Source organism: Loxodonta africana, chromosome 23 (assembly GCF_030014295.1).
Source record: "Loxodonta africana isolate mLoxAfr1 chromosome 23, mLoxAfr1.hap2, whole genome shotgun sequence".
Taxonomy (NCBI): domain Eukaryota; kingdom Metazoa; phylum Chordata; class Mammalia; order Proboscidea; family Elephantidae; genus Loxodonta; species Loxodonta africana.
Window position 1 is genome coordinate 41,127,648 of NC_087364.1, and position 20,409 is coordinate 41,148,056.

At 34.1% G+C, this 20,409-nt stretch overlaps 1 protein-coding gene across 1 annotated transcript in view; it reads right to left on the minus strand.

The window, feature by feature from the left end:
• BCHE (butyrylcholinesterase) overlaps positions 1-20,409 on the minus strand; it is a 101,144-nt gene that overhangs the window by 11,117 nt on the left and 69,618 nt on the right. The window contains exon 3 of the mRNA XM_003416257.4: positions 7,530-7,696. Within this exon, the coding sequence (XP_003416305.2) occupies positions 7,530-7,696 (167 nt within the window). The remainder of the gene's footprint in view (positions 1-7,529; positions 7,697-20,409) is intronic.

The window sequence follows — 20,409 nt, forward strand, 5'->3', positions numbered from 1 at the left end:
GGATAACATTGTGAAGAATGGGAATTCCATAACACTTAATTGTGCTCATGAGGAACCTGTACATAGACCAAGAGGCATTTGTTGGGACAAAACAAGGGGACACTGTGTAGTTTAAAGTCAAGAAAGGTGTGAATCAGGGTTGTATCCTTTCACCATACTTAGTCTGTATGCTGAGCAAATAATCTGAGAAGCTGGACTATATGAAGGATTGGAGGAAGACTCAATAACAACCTTCATTATGCTGATGACACAAATTTGCTTATGAAAAATGAAGAGGACGTGAAGCACTTACTGATGAAGATCAGAGGCTATAGCCTTCAGTATGGATTGCACCTCAACATAAAGAAAACAAAAATCCTCACAATTGGACCAATAAGCAACACCATGATAAATGGAGAAAAGATCGAATTTGTGAAGTATTTCATTTTACTTGAATCCACACAATCAACACCTGTGGAAGTAGCAGTCAAGAAATCAGTCTACTGCACTGGGAAAATCTGCTACAAAAGACCTCTCTAAAGTGTTAAAAAGCACTTTAAGGACTAAGCTGGGCATGCCTCAAAACATGGTGTTTTTCATCGCCTCATATGCATGTGAAAGTTGGACAACGAATACGGAATACCAAGAAAAACTGATGCCTGTGAATTATAGTGTTGGTGAAGAATGTTGAATATATTATGGACTGCCAGAAGGACAAACAAATAGATCTGCCTTGGAAGTAGTATGGCCAGGATGTTCCTTAGAAACAAGGATGGCAAGACTTTGTCTCACATTATTTGGACATGTTGTCAGGAGGGACCAGTCCCTGGAGAAGGACATTGTGCTTGATAAAGTAGAGGGTCAGTGAAAAAGAGGAAGACCCTTAATGAGATGGATTGACATAGTGGCTGCAACAACCGGTTCAAGCGTAACATGATTGTGAGGATGGCACAGGAACAGGCATGTGTTTCATTCTGTTGTACGTAGGGTCTCTATGATTTGGAAACAACTTGAAGGCACCTAACAACAAAAACATACTCAAGGTTGTACTTTGAATCTCATGGGCTTGTTTTATTTTTCTTCAACTTGACCTTGCATATGAGCAGTTGATGGTTGTTCCATAGTCAGTCCCTGGCCTTGTTCTGACTGATTAAATTGAGTTTCTCCATCATCTCTTTCCACAGATGTAGTTGATTTGATTCCTGTGTACTCTATCTAGCAAGGTCCTTGTGTGCAGTTAGCATTTATGATGTTGTAAAAAGGTATTTTACAATGAATAGGTCTTTGTTCTTGCAAAATTCTATCATGGATTTCTGGCATCATGTCTAACACCAAGGCCATATTTTCCAAATACTCCTTATTCTAGAGCCCTGGTGGTGCAGTGGTTAAGAGCTCAGCTGCTAACCAACAGGTCAGCAGTTTGAATCCACCAGCCACTCCTTGGAAACCCTATCAAGGATTTTTTGTTTTTTGTTTTTTTGGTTTTATCCTTCTTTGCTTCCAACTTTCAAAGCTCAATTATCAGTCATTATCAAAACATCTTGATTGCGTGTTTGATCAATTTCAGACTGCAGAAGTTGGTAAAAATCTTCAACTCATTCATCTTTGGCCTTAGTGGTTGGTATATAAATTTGATTAATAGTGATATTAACTGATCTTCCTTGTAGGTTTATGGATATTATACTATCACTGATAGCATTGTACTTCAGGACAGACAGTGAAATTTTTTTGAACAATGAATGCTACACCATTCCTATTCGGTTTGTCTTTCTCAGTGTACTAGACCATACATTTTTCTGATTCAAAATGGCCAATAGCAGTCCATCTCACTAATGCCTAGGATATCGATCTTTGTGTGTTCCATTTCATTTTTGACAATTTCCAATTTCCATAGACTCATACTTTGTACATCTCACTTTCCAATTATTAGTGGATGTTTGCACCTATTTCTTCTCATTTTTCAGCTGTGCTACATCAGCAAACGAAGGTCCCAAGAGCTTTATTCCATCTGTGTTATTAAGGTTGACTCTACTTTGAGGAGACAGCTCTTGCCCAGTCATATTTAGAGTGCCTTCCAACGTGAGGGGCTCATCTTCTGACAGTGTATCAGACAATGTTCTGCTACTATTCATAAGGTTTTCACTGGCCAATTTTTTTTAGAAGTAGATCGCAGGATCCTTCTTTCTAATTTTTCTTAGTCTTGAAGCTTGGATGAAAACTGTCCACCATTGGTGACCCTGCTGGTATTTGAAATACTGATGGTATAGCTTACAGCATCACAGCAACACGCAAGCCACCAGAGCAGGACAAACTGACAGAGAAGTGGTGGTTATTTGCGTTAGAAAACACTAAAACCACACTAAATACTATGGCGATGCTCTTTTCTTTCTTACACACTGCAATATTCAGAAAACTACAAAGCAAATTGATCTACAACTCTTAGATGGTAAGTCTATAACCACTGTCATAAGTTATTTGGAGAGTGATGAAAGTGTCATAAGTTATTTATTTATTTTTGTTTTCCAGTTCTAGCTAGCTCCACATCTTGTTTAGTGTAATCTGCATTAGAAACACTCAACAAGGCGTGGAGCTAGCTAGAATCCAGAAATCAACAAACAAAAAAAACTTAGGACACTTTCATCACTCTCCAAAATTGATAACAACTTAAGCAGTTATAGATTTACCACTGAGGAGATGTAGAACTATTTGTTTTGTAGTTAACAAAATACTGCAGTGTGCAATCATAAAAAGAGTATAGGTGCAGTCTTTGGGGTGTGTAGGGTTGAAAATCCAGCCTGATCACTTACTATGTAAGTGACATAGAGAAAATCCTAACTTCTTAAGTACTTAGGTGTGTCAACTGTGAATAGGGTTTACTGTGAAGAATATATGAGACCTTGTGTCCATTATGAACTCAAACACTATGTAATTATCAGGTGCTCCAAAAATGCATTCACTACCCCTGTTACAAATATTTTTTTGAGAAGTCCTGGTGGCATAGTGGTTAAGTGGTTGGCTGCTAACTGAAAGGCAGTTCAAACTTACTAGTCACTCTGCAGGAGAAAGATATGGCAGTCACATTCCAGTAAAGATCACAGCCTTGGAAACCCTATGGGAAAGTTCTACCTGTTTATAAGGTAGCTATGAATCGGAATCAACTAGATGGCAATGTTTTTATTTTTTTGTAATTACATGTATTTACTTCTAGCTTTGTTCTTTATTAGACCCACGAACAGCTGGATCAATATAAATAGTTCATAGCACACGTATTAACACAACTTTCTTGGGGACATTTGTTACCTTTGCTTTTCCTACATTATTGTCTTATTTTGAAAAAAAGGCAGGTTTTCATTCTTTGAATAAGAGTAATAAAAATAAAATATTTTTTTTGTTCTGTTTTGCTACTTAAAAAGGAGGGAGAAATTTTTCACCAGATCTTAGTCTAATTTTTCAAGACTGAGGAGTAGGAAAAAAAGCAAGAGAAGTGAATTAACCCAAAATTCTTAATGAATACGAAGTTAGAAGGAGAGATTAAGCTGACATTGAACTGTATTGAGCTTTCTAATACATAACGCCATATTTCTTATTCATTAAAAATCTCTTCAGTCTCTTTTACTTATTTCCCTGTTTGCTGACCAGTTACTATAATTATCAGGGAATACATAATTCTTTCTGTATTGCCCTGCTATAATTTGAGGGTGGGGAGGCATGGTAGAGTGAACTACTATAAACTTAGGCTATGATCTGTGAAGACTTCAAGTACTAGACTCTTTTAAAATGAACAATATTCAATATGATTTATGAAGTTAACCAAAGCCTTGTGTTTGTTGGTTTTTTTTAACTAAGAATGGAGAATTCAGACATAGTAAGACAGCAAAACCAGTTGGATATTTTTTTTTCTCCCAACTGCCTTTCCACTTTCTCAACTTTGGTTACCAGTCTTGCTAACTGATTAACAAATACAGCAGGTGATTCTCTAAAATGACCGATCCAAGGGGTAGCTCAGCTATTAAATGTGTATTTTGTCTTTTTTGGTTTTGGCAACCAACAAACTCCATGATTTATTCCAAAGCCAGAGAAGGAATTGCTGGATCTTTTTTTTTTTTTTTCTTATTGGAATGACTTGAAAGTTAAGAATTTTTTGTTTGCTTGTCTAAAAAACTTATGCTCCTATTTTTTGTGGAAAAAATAAATATTGATATCTTGCTAATATTGAATGGTTCATTTCTACCCTTCCTTTTCTTGCTTTTTTTCAAATGATTATGAGGTATTGTGTAGTGATTTAGAAAATAGTGTTAGTATCATTATTCCCTGAACTTGAGAGTTGAGAATGTGACCCAGCAGAAGCTGGACTCACAAAGACACATCAACTGGGCCCTGAGATATAAAGACAACAGTTAGGATTATCTTGGAAAACATCTTTTAGGGAACATTTCACATAAACTGTTCAAATAGAACACAAAAGACTTTCCACTCTTATTTTTTTCTATTAGCATTTAGTGAATAGAAAATTTGTTGGACCAATGAAAACTGTCTTGCTATCCTTACTGAAACCTGTACCAATGATTGTTAAGAAAGACAGTTCAAAATGTAGGACCAGTTTCTACCAATCTGTGAAAAGGTGAAGCTTTCAATGGTTTTGCCTATTTGGTAAGTTAATATATATTGGTCATTCTTTAATATTTCCATGGACTCGGGCAGACACGGCTGTGGCAGTATGCTTGTCTATTTTCCCATTACTGTCTATAAGTAATATTTCCTTGGACTTGGGCAAACATGGCTGTGGGAGCATGCTTCTCCACTTCCCATTTTTGCCTTTTTGAATATATTCCAAATAAAACTTTCTTTTTGCTTTACTATGTGATTTTTTCCCCCTACAACAGTAGTTACACTCCTAGTAAAAATCTGTATTTGATAATATTTGACACAAATATTTGTAGACTTATTTTTTGCAGGTGAATGCAATAACGACATAGTCATGTGCCAAAGTATAGCCTGAAAGTTAAGTGCTAGAATCTGTGTGTTTACACAAGCTTTAAGTGTCATTTTGAGAATATTCATTGCTCAAATGTAAAACACTGCTGAAGTGGTACTTGCAAAGTTTATTGGAATTCTATATGGAGTGAGGTAAACATTTCACCTTTTTAGAAAGCCAGGTAGAAGGTATTCTTTGAAATTTCCCTTTCTTTGAAAGCTTCCTTAAAAAATTATTAGTGGATTACTAATTTTACAACATTATTAATGTTACAACAATCATATCATGCATCTCCTTTATAATTTATGAAATACATTTAATATAATAAAATTCGAGGTGGAACTACTTGGAAAAACTAGTGCTAACATATAAAGATTATGTTTTTAAGACACATTGGATCTACTCCAGAGCATGATATTAAACCATAGTATGGTGTGGCTTGGAAACTCTATGGGGCAGTTCTACCCTGACCTATAGGGTCACTATGAGTCGAAATCGACTCGATGGCAATGGGTTTATGGTGTGGTATTTCCACAGAGCTAAATCAGCTGCTAATAGAAGGGTTGGCAGTTCAAACCCACCTAATCACTCTGCAGAAAAAAGACCTAGCTGTTTGCTCCCATAAAGATTACAGCTTAGAAAACCCTACGGGACAGTTCTACTCTGTCTCATGGGGTCTCTATCTATGAGTCAGAAATTGACAGCACCTAACAACAAGAAGTATTATTCAAATTAGGAAGCTGCTCAGCACCATAAAAAAAGGAACAACTGGCCAAAAACCTAGGGGCTTGTTTAATTAACCTGTTTTATGGCAGTTGAGTATCCAGAGATAAGAGCTTTTTGAAATAAATCTTCAAATATTTCCATTATTCAAACTTCATTTTTATGATAAATAAATTGCAATAGATCACACGTGCATGAACCAAAATGACTTAGTTTGGCTTATAAATTGGTCATTTAAAATTGTCTCCCTTCTTGCTTATTTTTCCTCAGATTACGACCCTATTATTTTAAAATATTTTAAATAAAGATTAAGGATGTGTGATCTGTGGTATGTTAAATGATATCTCTTCAGGGCTCTTGGCAGATTTAGTGTGTTACTTCATTGTTATTCACACTCGGAGGACACAAGGGCAGCACTGTTGCTATGCCAAGGAGGCAGAAGCCCATCTCTGGATAAATCTTATGTCACAGAACATTTGCTAATACAGAGCACTGGTATACCAGAAATCTTTCTCAACTAGATGGAGTACATAATTATAATTTTGGTGAGTAATGTCTGATAATTAAAAGGCATATTAAACAATTAAATACCGCTCTGAATGCCCACATTTGCCTGAAACTAACCCACAACCTCTCTCAATAAAAAACTAAAAGCATCCATTATTTGTAATATCTAATAAATAGCCTGAAAATTACAGAGTGTTATAATGAACAAATGTCTAAAGGAATTGGTCAGCCATGTGTCTGATGCTTGAAAATTGATTACTTTTATTTGGGGAAAAATAAAATTAGAAAATAGGCTTGAGGAGCCAGATGGGTTATAAATTGCTGAGCATTTTAGAATCAGGCAATGATTTGGATATTTATGCCAATTTTCTCAGAAAAGATCAAAGTAAGATTATATATGTTTCATTAACTCAGGTAGATGAAAATATTGTCTTACTCACGGATTTTGAAATAATCTGATAATCTAAACCAAATTTCCAGTACTTCCATACACATTTCTAAGCAATCACTTCCTGAGGGATTAGTTGACTAAATTACTGTCTGCTTAATATATTATGTAATGTAAATAAGTGTTTTTAGATAAGTATTTCAAAGTTCAGAATATTTAGAAATATCTGGATTTTTTAATACATGTAAATGTAGAAGTATTTTCCTCCTAAAAATCAAGGTTTCTACTATTTATCAAACTTTTTGAGTACTTGGCTTTATGTTCCATAAATTATGTTTATTTATATTTTTCATTTATCCATTAATTAATTCCACAAAGTTTGGCTGAGTAGCAGGTTGTTGTTGTTAGCTGCTGTTGAGTTGGCCCCAACTCGGGGCGATCCATGTATAATGGAACTAATTGGTACCTAGTCCTGCCCCAACCCCATTATCTGCTGGGGACCAGAACATTGTGATCCATAGGGTTTTCACTGGCAGATTTTCGAAAATAGATCACCAAGCCATTCTTTCTAATCCATCTTAGTCTGGAAGCTCCCTTGAAACCCCTTCACCATCATAAAAATGCTTCACCGTCATAGCAACACACAAATCTGCATTAACAGACAGACGGTGGCTGTGTATGAGTTTCTCTATTAGATTTTACTCACCTCCAGAAGAAAATTTATATTTTAGTTTTCATTTAACTGCTAAGTGCTGTCCATATTGTAGGTCCTCAAAATATATCTAAAGTCATTTTAAAAAGTTGCTAAAAATAATGTCCTCATTGGAAACAAGTAACTGTAAACTTACAGATACATATACTAATTAACACCATCACCATGCCCTAGATTGTTTACCTTTCCCCTATTTTACATGGCCCATCATCAATTAATTAATCAAACAATAAGAAAACACACACCTGTCATTTCCAAGACCTTTGGAAAAAATAGTGTCCAGAATCGGCATTGTTGAGCTCGTAGTTTAGTGTATATTCTTGATGACTCAGTATTCAAGGTTAAATATTTTTGTTCAGTGCTTTTGAAGACTGGCCATCTTGTGCCATTGCTCTGGGTCCCATTTGGGTTTCTAAATAAAAAGAAACATTATAATTCTATTAAAAATCTTGTTGGATAAAAAGAGTATTATTCTCTTAAACTGTTATCAAGGGCTTTAAAAAGTCAGAAAAAAAATGTTCATTTGTTTCGATGATGCCAAACATAAGAGAACTGGGTTGGTAGCTTGAAACATTATGTTAGTTAAAATGTAGGAATTAAAATTCAAAGAATTATTATCACATGCATTTATGTTTAACATACAGGGAGAGAAAATATTGTCTATTTCAATAATGCTAATGTTTTCTTCAAACTTAAGTATGCTTAAAATGGCAGTGTTGCAATGTTGCTTTGTTTCATCCTCTTCCCTTATTCTAGACCCAATCTTTTCACAGTGAACGTTAATAGCAACTACTCACTCTACTCACTATCTCTTGCATCTGTTTCCTTCTATTTGTTCTTATCATTGCTGCCTGCTTATGGGACTTATTACATATCTTCTTATTATTTAATAACCTCATTACCCTAGAAACTGCCTTAAATCTCATGTTTAAGTTCATCTTACATTTTTTTCATATCTGTTCACTGCTTAAAAATCCTTCAATAAGCCCCACTGGGTTCAGATTAAGGCTAATGAGCAAAATGGTACCATCATATTTCCGAGCTTATTTTCAGATATTCTCTTCCAGTCTAGCTAACAGAAGTTAGTGACAGTTCCCTAGTAATTCTCTCCTTTTTCTCACTTCCTTACCTTTGATCCAACTATTACTTCTGCTTTCAATTCGTTTATTCTTCAGCTTCATGGGACCAACCTCATTCAAAACCTTCATATTCTTTTTTTTTTTTGGGAGGGGGGTGGCGATATTTCCCATATCTTTAATTGTGATTTTAAAATCTACAAGCATTGACTATATTTTTTAGAGTTTTTGTTTTTTATTGTGCTTAAAGTGAAAGTTTACAATTCATGTCAGTTTCTCATACAAAAACTTATATAAATATTGTTATGTGACCCTAGGTGCTCTCCCTACAATGTGACAGCATACTCCCTCTCTCCACCTGTTTTTCTCATTTACCTTCAATCAGCTCCTGTCCGCCTCTGCCTTCTCATCTTGCCTCCACACAGGAGCTGCCCATGTGTCTACGTGAGCTATGAAGCATACTCTTCACCAGCATCATTTCACACCTTATAGTCCAGTCTAATCTTTTGGGTTAACAGAAAGTCCAGGGGCTATGACCTCTGGGGTCCCTCCAGTCTCAGTCAGAACATTAAGTCTGGTCTTTTTACTAGAATTGGAGGTCTGCATCCCACTTTTCTCCTGCTCCATCAGGGATTCTCTGTTGTGTTCCCTGTCAGGGCAGTCATTAGTGGTTGCCGGGTACCATCTAACCATCCAGTTCTTCTAGTCTTAAGCTGATGTGATCTCTGGCTTATGTGCTCCTTTCTCTTGGGCTCATATTTTCCTTGTGTCTTTGGTGTTCTTCATTCTCCTTTGCTCCAGGTGGATACATCCTAGATGGCCACTTGCTAGCTTTTAAGACCTCAGATGTCACTCACCAAAGTGGGATGCAGAATGTTTTCTTAATACACTTCGCCATGCCAATTGACCTAGATGTCCCCTGAAACTACAGTCCTCAGACCCCCACCCCTACTCTGTCCTTCAAAGTGTTTGGTTGTATTCAGGAAACTTCTTAGCTTTTGAATTAGTCCAGTTGTGCTGATTTCTTCTATATTGTGTGTTGTCCTTCGCTTCACCTAAAATAATTCTTGTCTACTAACTAATTAGTCAATACCCCTTTCCTTCTGTTTTTTAGAATTTTTCTTAGTTTTGGGTTCATTTTCTATACTATAAAACCTCACTGCTGTCCAGTCAATTCCTACTCATAGTGACCCTATAGGACAGAGTAGAACTGCCTCATAGGGTTGCCAAGGAGCACCTGGTGGATTCAAACTACTGATCTTATGGTTGGATGCTGAACTCTTAACCACTGTGCCACCACAGTTTCCGTCTATAGTACTCAATAATATATTATTCGTCTGACCTAGGTGATAATAATAATAATACACTATAGTACTCAATAATATATTATTACCTAGGTCAGACAAACAGAAACTCGACAATTATTTTGAAAAGTGGCTGTAAGTAATCAGGTCACTGGAAATTCTATAGTTTTCTCTTTAGTACATTTTTATGTTATTATTATGAATCAATTGTTGTTGGTTATTATGAATCAGAGGCTAGATTACAGAAATAAAAATAAACATAGACAACCATATCTTCCCACAGGGAATTTGTAATCAAGAACATTCATGGAAACATTCACGAACTAATAATAAGTGGTTGGTTATTTTCAGATGCCATTGAATCAATTTTCAACTCATAGTGACCCCACGTGATTATTTAGTGACCCCACGTGATACAACAGAACTTCCACATAGGCTTTTCTTGGCTGTAATCTTTACAGAAGCTGATCACTAGATCTTACTCCCATGGAGCTGCTGTGTGGGTTCTTACTGCTAACCTTTTGGTTAGTGACTGAGTGCTGAACTGTTGTGCCAGCAAGGTACCATGACAATATAAAGTAGCCTAAACCAAATCTAAAGGACATGACACAAATTGTCAGAGGAAGGAGAAATCACTAAATCATTACAAGCTTGAAAGAAAATTACCTGAAAGTGTGGGATTCCAGTTGAAGTAAGAAGAGGGAATAGGGAAGTGAACCAGAAATTAAAGTCAGGAAAGCTCGGAAAAGAGAACTAAATTACCAGAGGCATAAATAATGAGTGTAGTTCTTAGTTCAAATAACTTTGGGAAAGCTAATTTTCTTGGCTTCTAGGACAGAAGAAGATGCTATTGAAGTTATACCTTTAGGATATTACTGTTATTACATTAGGACCTGACAGGCTAGGAAAATAGTTGAGACTTTAACTTGTAACTTGTAGGCATTAACTATTCTTGAGGGATTTTTTTGACTAAAGGACTTATTGTGAACATAATGTCATAAAAATATTGACCTGGAGGTAGTGTTTAGAATAATCAAGAAATCTATAATGTGGCAACAGGTACTTCTACAATAAATGAAACACTAAAGTGTTGAAGATAAGTAATTCATTCCCTTCTCTTAGATTCATTCTACCCTGAATGAAATCAAATAAGAAAAACTCCATTTTATCCTTTCTAGAGTTCAGAACACAAAAATATTTACTATCTGAATAACTTTTATAGATTACTACTGGGTAAACATTTGGCACTAGTATTAATAGATATAATACATTTGTGTGTGTGTGTGCCAAAATCCTGTGCACTCAGAAGAGTTTTGGAAGAGAAGCAGGCATTCATCCAGCATAGTTATCTAGAGACAGATTTTGCCTTGAAGTATTTGTATCTAATAAACATCATAAATTAATGCTTTGTCAAGAAGCAGACATATTCAACCATGAATTCAGGAGCTTTAGAAATAAGTAGCTTCCTGATGGATTAGTTGATTTTGTGTAGGAATTGGATGATTTAATAAGGATTGTTAATGTCCAGAGCTATTCAAGCTAAACCAATATCATAACAGGATTGCAACCTCCTGATTTGGGATATTATTTGAGAGAAGCTATGAAGAAAATTTCTCCAGATTACAGATGGCATACTTGTCTAGGTGAATTATATAGTCTTTTTCCTTTTTTTTTTTTTTTTTTTTGAAGCTTTAGAAGCTAACAAGTATAGCTGCTGGAGGCTGGATGGTAAACTAGGTGAACCATGGGTCTGATTTGGTACAGCGATTCTTATGCTCCTAAATTGCTCACTCTCCTTCTAATTCCATTCTAATCAACTTATGGAACCATTTTAACTGCACGTTCATTTCTGGCTTTTGAAAATCATGACTTAAACAGAGCTGACTTGTACTTGAGTTCAAGAGTAAAACACTAGTGGCACTGAAAGTGTTCATTTAGCAAACTTTGTCCTATGAAATAACTCATGGCATTCCAAATTGTAATTCAGAGATAACAAAATTCCTTTGCCTATTGATGTAAATATAGTTTTCAGAAAGTTCTTGAAATAACTATTGAAATGATGGTGCATTTTACTCCATAATTTGAGGAAATTTCCCAAGACTTGAAAACTTAACAAGAAATAGAATTCCCTTTCTATCTGTATCAGTTAAAAACTGTGAAATACAACACATTTCCCAGATAATCAGAAACACTGTAAAATTATAATCTCAAAATTACAATGTAAAGTTAAACATCTTGTCTTTGCTATGTCTCAAAAACATTTTCTGTTCTTGTCACAAAATAAAGACTTCAAAGTGGTAATACCTAAAATTTTCCATGAAATAGAGACATCTATCCTCTAATTTTACTATCACATATTTTTTCTACTTTGTTGTATTCAAAAGTGGTCTAAAGATGATCCATTACACTTTTCCTTGAATTTAGGTATGAAATGTTCTAAGACACAGCTTATTTAACCAGACAAGGCAGAGATTGTTGTCTTAACATCTGTGTTACAGAAAATTATCTGCTTGTCATCATATTCAAACACAGATTTCATAACTCATTTTATGAACATATTAAAAAAAAAAAAAAGAAACCTCTTGCCGTAGAGTCGATTCCAACTCCTATAGGACAGAGCAGCACTTCCCTATAGGGTTTCCATGGAGCAGCTGGTGGATTTGAACTGCCAAACTTTTGGTTAGCAGCTGAGCTCTTAACCACTTAAAATGCATTAATTGACTCAGGATGCCCTAATTTGAAAAACTACTTTTCAATAGTCTCTATACATAAAGTTTTCTTTGGGTTACAGAATCCAAACCTTGCCTACCCATTCCTAACACAAGATCTTACTTACATATTTTAAAAGATCATTCTGATTGCGACGCTAGAAGAGACCATGGGTAGGAGAAGGAGACAGAGGGGCAGCCTGAATCAGGGAGACCAGTTAGTTACAGGGATAATTTAGGTAAGATATGATTGTTGCTTGGATCATGGAGGTAGTAGTAGAGATAAAGAGAAGTGGTCAGATCCTGAATATGTTTTGAAGGTAGAGTCCTTGTGTTTGGCCTATGGATTAGATATGGTGAGAAAGAGTAGAGTCAAGGATGACACCAAGGATTCTGATCTGAGAATCTAGAAAGATGAATGGAGTTGCCATTGCTGAGATGGCAAAGGCTGGAAAAGCAACATGTTTGGAGAACAATACCAAGATATCATCTCTGCACAGGTTAAATTTTAAATCCAAGTGGAGATGGTAAGCAAGCAGTTGGAATTTCGTTAGTAATCTTTATTTTACTAATGAAATCCCTCCATTCCAAATGGATTAATGAGCTCCTTCATATAGTCTTCTCCTACAGCACTGAAAATGTGACTCATTTTACACATTTCAATACAGATATGATATTTCAAAAACATACACATTGCAATAAATTAATTCATAGGCTATACAGTATCCTTTCCCTTCCAGACCTTAGCTTCTTCTTGTCTTTCTCTTGCCCTTCCATCTTTTCAGAAAGGCCCTCCTTGATAACCTAATTGAAGCAGCTAGCGTCTGTCTCCTCAGTATTTTATTTACTCTAATTGTCAATTTTCCTCCTCTCTCACTAGAGCATAAGCTCCATGCAAGAGATCATTTGTTTAACTTGTTTACTCCCCGGAACTATGCCTGGCTTATAGTATGTACAAAAGAAATATGAATCAAATAAATAAAAAACACCACAACTCATATTTTAAGTTATCCCTTTTCCCTTTAAATGTTCACATTTAAAAACTATACCTGAATATAAGATTGTATTTCACAGATGATAATTTCTCTATTTTCAAGGAAAATCAGTACTTTGAGCTAAATAATACAAAAGTTGACCTCAAATTTTTCTTAGGCCTTTTATGACTTGCTATGGAAAAATGTTAACATGTGCCTCACATGTAAATTATTTTTATTTAATGTTTAAATGAAAATAAGATTATAATATTATTAACGGTCAGTATAAGGAATTTTTTTTTCTATAAGGAATCATCAATAAAATAGCGTATAACTTGTACCTAAATGACTTACATTTAAAAATTGATATGTGCAGATATATGACCATAAGGAAAATATTAGAAACTAATTCATATAATATTTTAACAGAAAGAACACAAAATGGAAACCTTCACTGTTTTAGTTTCTTACTGCTGCTGTAAGAGGAATACCACACGCAAGTGGGTGTCTTTAATGAACAGATATTTCTTGCCTCACAGTTTAGAAGGCTACAAGTCTGAATCCAGGGCACCAGCTTTAGGGGAAGGCTCTCTCTGTCCACTCTGGTAGAAAATCCTTGTCTAGAAAGGCTTCTCTTCCTTGGGTCCTTGGCGATTTCCAGGTCTAATCAACCTTTCCCCATTTGTTCCTCCTTTCTTCTGCGCTTCAACTGCTCCTATTATATCTCAAAAGTAATTGGTTTAAGACACACCTACACTGATCTAGCCTTATTAACATAACAAAGAAAACTCTATTCCCAGATGGGGTTATACCCACATTTACAAGGGTTAGGATTTACAACACATATTTTTTGAGGATACAATTAAATCCTTAACATTCAGTTAATATCTTGATTAGTAGTGTTGTTGGCAAATGAAAATTTTCACAAGTTTGTTTCTGTTTTTTCTGACATGTTATATAAAGGACAGACAAGCAGTGTTTACTTAGTAAGCAAAATCATTCTTCCTATCTAAGCATATGATGATGAACATAATTTCATAGCATAATCTGTTTTAGGAGAATGTGGAGACAAGGGAAAAAGTGACGCTAAATAGAGAGAACAGACTAAGTAGAATCCTGTTTCTTCCAAGATCATATTCTCTGCTCTGTTTTGCACACAGATAGTTCCTTAGCCTACATATGGGCATTAAATATATTTTATTGTAGTGTTTTGTTCCTTCTAGACAAACTTTCTAAGACTGTAATATACTGTATTTATAAATTTGACCAATTTCCATTACTGATTTTATTTAAGTGTTCTAAAATCTGTGCAAGCTTTAACACTGACCCAATGATAGCTTTATTAAATTTAATAAATTAATTGCAACGTTTATTCTTAATTATATAACCAACTAACGTGAGTTTAATACTTACTGAATTCCATTAAGGAAACTTAGTGTTCATTCATTAACACATTACCAATAATCCAGTCATTCTGTTTCTAATTTAATTTACAGCACAATGTCCTAGGTTGATTGATTTGTCTTTAAGAAACTTTTTATGCTGAACTTCAAAGATGAATTTTTAAAGAAAAATGCAATAATTCAAATATTTTTTTCTTTGCACATATACACAAGCACACCCACACATTACTGTTTATCTGACTCATGTATATAAAATATTTAGGACACTAAGAAATAATTGAACAAATATTATTTATATAGAAAATCTAATTTATATCATAAAAGCACATTTTGCAATTCACTGTAAAATGTCAAATTATATAAATAATAATTATTTTGTAAATTTTAGAAAAATTACATCTTATTTATTTTTGCATGCTCAACACCTGTCATAATTCTGGGCAGAAAATATATGCTGCATAAATGCTTATTGAAATGAGAACTGACTAAATAGCCTTCAACTGTGGATATAAAAAAAACAGTTACTTTGGGTCAATTCAGTATCATTTATAACATATAAATTTTCACTGTACACCAAGATAAAAATTCACTTTATTCTCCTGTTTTAAGATTAAAAAAAAAAAAAGTCTTATAAATACTACTCTTCTAAGATTAAAGACTTGAAAAATTACATTGACTTTGAAGATGAACTCATGTGCGCCTAAGCAGTAATGCATTTGACCTCAATGTTCTACATCAGCTGATTTAGGAGGAACAATACGCATACGTTTCTTTCAAACTTACTCACAAACTCAAACTTAACTCTTATCCAAGGCTTACGTATGTCCTCCATCTTGACTCACTATAGTTTGTTAGAATGATTTTAATGACTGTATTCCCTCTGGACGTAAGGAGGGCAATAAAATTAGCTACTGAAGCAAAATGTGGTATAAAATAAAACAGGTTCTGCATAGAAAAAAATTTTTATAGGTGGATTATTTGAAATTTAGTTTATACTTATTTAATTATAATGTAATAGTATACCTTAGACACTTTCAGTCATTTAGAAATTTACTGGTGATGACTTCTTGGATTTGAATATACTGTGCAGAGTCCATGATCAAATTGGTTACTAATTTTTTAATTATTTCATCATTCATAACTAATAGAGCTACATTCTCAGCTTTACAGAGAAATAGATTTCATAAGGAAAACGGGCTTTCGTGAGACATGAGAAAGACAGAGATGAGGGTGTGATGGGAAAGAGAGACAGACAGACAGATAGAGAGAGAGGTTCCCCAAGAAAATATATAACCTACACTATCTTGTTACCTAGTTTGAGCAAAAACAAAATACATGAATGGACAAAAATTCTAGGGAAGGAAAAAAAAAAAGGGAGGGGGTAGAAAGATTTCTTTTCACTCAGTACTAAAAAAGAGGAGCAAATTAGATTTCAGTTCAACAAATACCAGTATGAAGATGAGTTATATTTAGTCGCACATCTTCTAACCTTAAGAATAATTAGTAACTGTAGTAACTGGATGCATGCAGAATGTGGGATGAGATTCTAGCCTAGCAATAAGCAAAGACCAATTATGATATAATATTACTAGATACATGCTATGAAAGTGGATGCCTGGTAAGCTAGAAAGAAATATCAGGTTTAAATAATGATAAAAACAATTGAAGCTGAATACTTCATATATGATATAAATCATTGAGTGTTCCCTGATATCAAGAACCTTGTCTTCCTCTAATCATGTTTTTTTGTTTTTGTTTTTTTTAATTACCAGCATCTAACAAAGAGCTTGACATAGTGTGTCAATTTATGTTGTTGAACTCAATTATACTTAAGGGACAAAAAAAGGAGTAAAAAATGCCAAAATACACTCATACATGCGCTGCTGTTTTTAATTCAACTGAAAATCTTCCAACACATTATTGTCACCTTTGCTCAGATGTAGTTTTTTTTTCCCCCCTAGATTTATAACTGGAAAGCAAGTACCCATTTTAAAACACATTTTCTACCTTTTGTGAGAACATTTAAATCTTAATTAGTACCTAAAAGAGGTTTATGTATTTAACCTACTTTCCTAAATACTTCAGTAATGTAGTTGGATAGAGTCAGGAAAACAAACTGATTTCCAGTGCACCGTTTTCCTTTAGCAGTTAAACTGCACTGCACATCTTCAGTTATTCATCAGCTGAAAGGGCAAAGGGTTGCCAGACAAAAGCTCTCTAAGATCTTTACTATACCATTGGTGTGATGAATAAACAAAGCTTTCATGGTCTGGAAGATTATTCTTTCTTCTTTCCTCTGCACTGCTTGGACACAAGGGTTTGCTTAATTAGCTGGAGAGTTAAAGAATACCAGGCAATATTTAGCCTCCTCTAGCTCTTCAGAAAATGAACTGGGTTGAATCAATTTATAGAGAGGCAAAACCTTGTCTTTATTTCCTCCTTCCCTCCCTCCCTCCCACCTTTCCTTCCTCCTTACCTTTCCTCTTTTCCTTCCTTAGTCTAGCAAGTGCATCCAGTTGCCTTGCCTAATGTCTAAGTGTGAAGGTGTATAATATTTGTACCTATTTTTGTTTTCCATTGACAGCAGAGCAACTGATATCATTTGGATGCAATAATGTGAATCCTAAAAAGGCTATAGCCCAGTGGTCTGCAAAAAGTTCAAATACACATTTACGTAACTGCACTAGAGCATTTGTTTAATAAGGGGCAGATTTAGCATTAGTTATGAATAAGGAAGAAAAATCCCAGACTTGAGCCAAATTGGCTCCTCTTTTGAGTCTTCCAAATTCTCTTCTTCATGTCAGTTTGATCTAGTCTGCGTCATAAAGTTAATGACAGCAAGCCCATAGTTTCAGGAAAAAGCCTAGTAAATGCCAAGAAAAAGACTGAGAAACTTAGTTTTATAGCAGCATATAGAAGTCTTGTAACAGCTTGATTTTAAGGAACGACTTGAACATTAGAAAGGACATGGGAATCAGTTGCTCTAAGAAAATCATACAAAACCTTAATTACTGAGATTTAAAAGTTTTAGAGTAGCTTGAGCATAACAAATGATTCTTCTTAAATCCAAATCTATTATCTGTATATCACTATTCACTGGAGTTCCCTATATCCAACTAATCACATCCATTAGACTGCAACCTCCTGAAGGGCAGAGAGCATATGTTTTCCTCACCCTTGTAGCCTAGCAAGTGTAAGGGCTCAATAAAATCTGCTTGGTAGAAGTTTTACGTTTCTGAGGACTTTCTTAAATAGGTTAGCTATTAAATGCTTGATTAGAGAAAATCTTTAAATAGTTTGTGATTATAAATTGCAGCCCCCTCTCTAAATGAAAGCTCTAAGTTTTTTGTTTTTTTTTTTAATTTTTATCTCTTCTAAACAATTGGAGGAGATCACAGTTAATGATATTTTGAGGTTATTTGGGGACTGTTTCAGGGATACATGAATATGTAAGAACAAAATATTTATTGGAAACTTAATATGTATCAGACAACAGTCTAAGCATTTTTTCCCAAGTATAGTGACACATTTCCTCTTGACAACAATTCTCTGAAGGAAGTAATGCAATTACCCTAATTTTATAGATGATAAATTGAAGTATAGAGAGATTTAGTAGCTTGCCCAAGATCATCCAACAATAGTGAATGATTTAGACTTTCAACTCATAAAGGGTGAATTTAGTGCCCTCAAAGCCCAAAATTCCAAAGGCATAACTATTCTATGTTCACGGTCTCAACTAGGCACATCAATATGAATATTCAAAGGTGTATGTTATTGTTTCATAACAAAAAACACTCTTGCTACACAGTTTCTTGAAAACTGGATTACATAGTCGCATACAAATGTGACTATGTAATGAGTAATACAATATATTATTTTCAATAATAGAATCTGGAATAATACACTTTTTAGCATAACATTTATGCCCGTAACTGATTAATTTCTCTCCTTATTTATCCATTCCTTATTTAAGAAGCATATCCTATTATCTTACAGTATACTTAGTAAACTTAGATAAACAGAATATTTTTCCCATTTTAAGTTGAAATGTTGTATCTCCCCTCCCCCAGTTTTATTTGAAGTCTTTACAAAAATCCAAACCCAGTTATTAAAGTTTGTTCTCTCTATGTAGTTTTGTGGAAATTTCCAAATGGCACCGACCCCATTCTAGAATCATGAGAGCTTAGCATTGCCTTACATATTCTTCATGCTTCTAGAGAAGCTATTTGCCTATTTCGGTTGAACTTCCTTTCTTAAGCTATTACACCTGCCTAGTATTGATGAATCATTCATTAAATTGAAAGCAAATGTTTGAAAGTATTGAGCCCAGGTTACTGTTATGTATAAATATACACAATATCCAATGTGCAAAAAAAAAAAATAATATGATGAATATATTGCAAACTAATATTTTTAAATACCTATGAATATTTTATTATATGTGTATTATATATATAATAAAATATATACATTAGAGATTGTTTCTAGGGAATGTAAGGTGAAAGAAACAAATACCCTATGCTAAAAAAGTACACTGAAAATAATTACACTATTTTTAGAGAAAACTGTTAGCACAACAAACATTTTAAGTATGGGGTATTGCAATAAATATGTGTACATAAAAAAAAAGTATCCAGACAAACTGTATTTCTAACCGTTATAATGGTGATGTATACAAACTAATTTTACTGTATTTTAGTGATCAACTTTTGATAATTTAACTACTAATTAGGGAAAAACTTTGACCCATAATATTATGTCTACATCAACATTGGAGATAGGTAATGTTTGATACCAAACCCCACTGCATTTGTTACCTATCAAATAGAATGCCATGTTGTTTTTCAATATTTATTCTATTTTGGCCTTGGTTAATCATTTCTGAATTAAAAATTATTCTATGTTTATTGTGTGTTATTTGAAAACTTTTATTATGTCCAATTCAAGTTTTCAATTATTCCTCATTGAAACATCCTATTTTATTATCATATAATTAAAATATTTTATAATCATAGACTTTATATGCCTAAATTGTTTCTGTTAACTCTTTCCTGGACATTTTCCCTGGATTTTCTGTTACTTAAATGCTTTATTATTATTATTTTACTTAATAAAAGCTAAATACTATACCCTTAACTAAAGTTAAGGTTTCATTGAAGTAATATTGTCCAATTCTTGATTCAGTATTTTATTCTTTCCAGAGTATCTTCATAAAGCTCTTATAGCTTCTATTTGCTCACTTTCCGTCACGGATTGTATATTACTTTCCAGACAAGGCCATTCCGACCCCTGATAACTTTATTCATTACTTAATGCTAGCTGATAAAACAGACCTGTATTCAGGCCATGTAGAATCTGGGAACTAGGGCTATTATTATTTTTTTTCCAAAAAAAAAGTCTCTTTTACACTAAGATTAAAAATTATCTGTCTATAAATTTTACCCAGAGGTTGCCTGCTTTGTGACAACATAGGATGTATTTAAACTTTCTTCGATGGTTTGTACTTGAAACTATCAAGTATATTTGACCATCTCACTTTTGTCCTCAAGAATAAAATTATTATCTTGTAAGACAATGCGGTTTTTTGTATCTCGAGATATAATACATGATGGCAAAAACTGAACTGATTTTTTCAGGAAGGTATTTTGTATTTGTTTTTT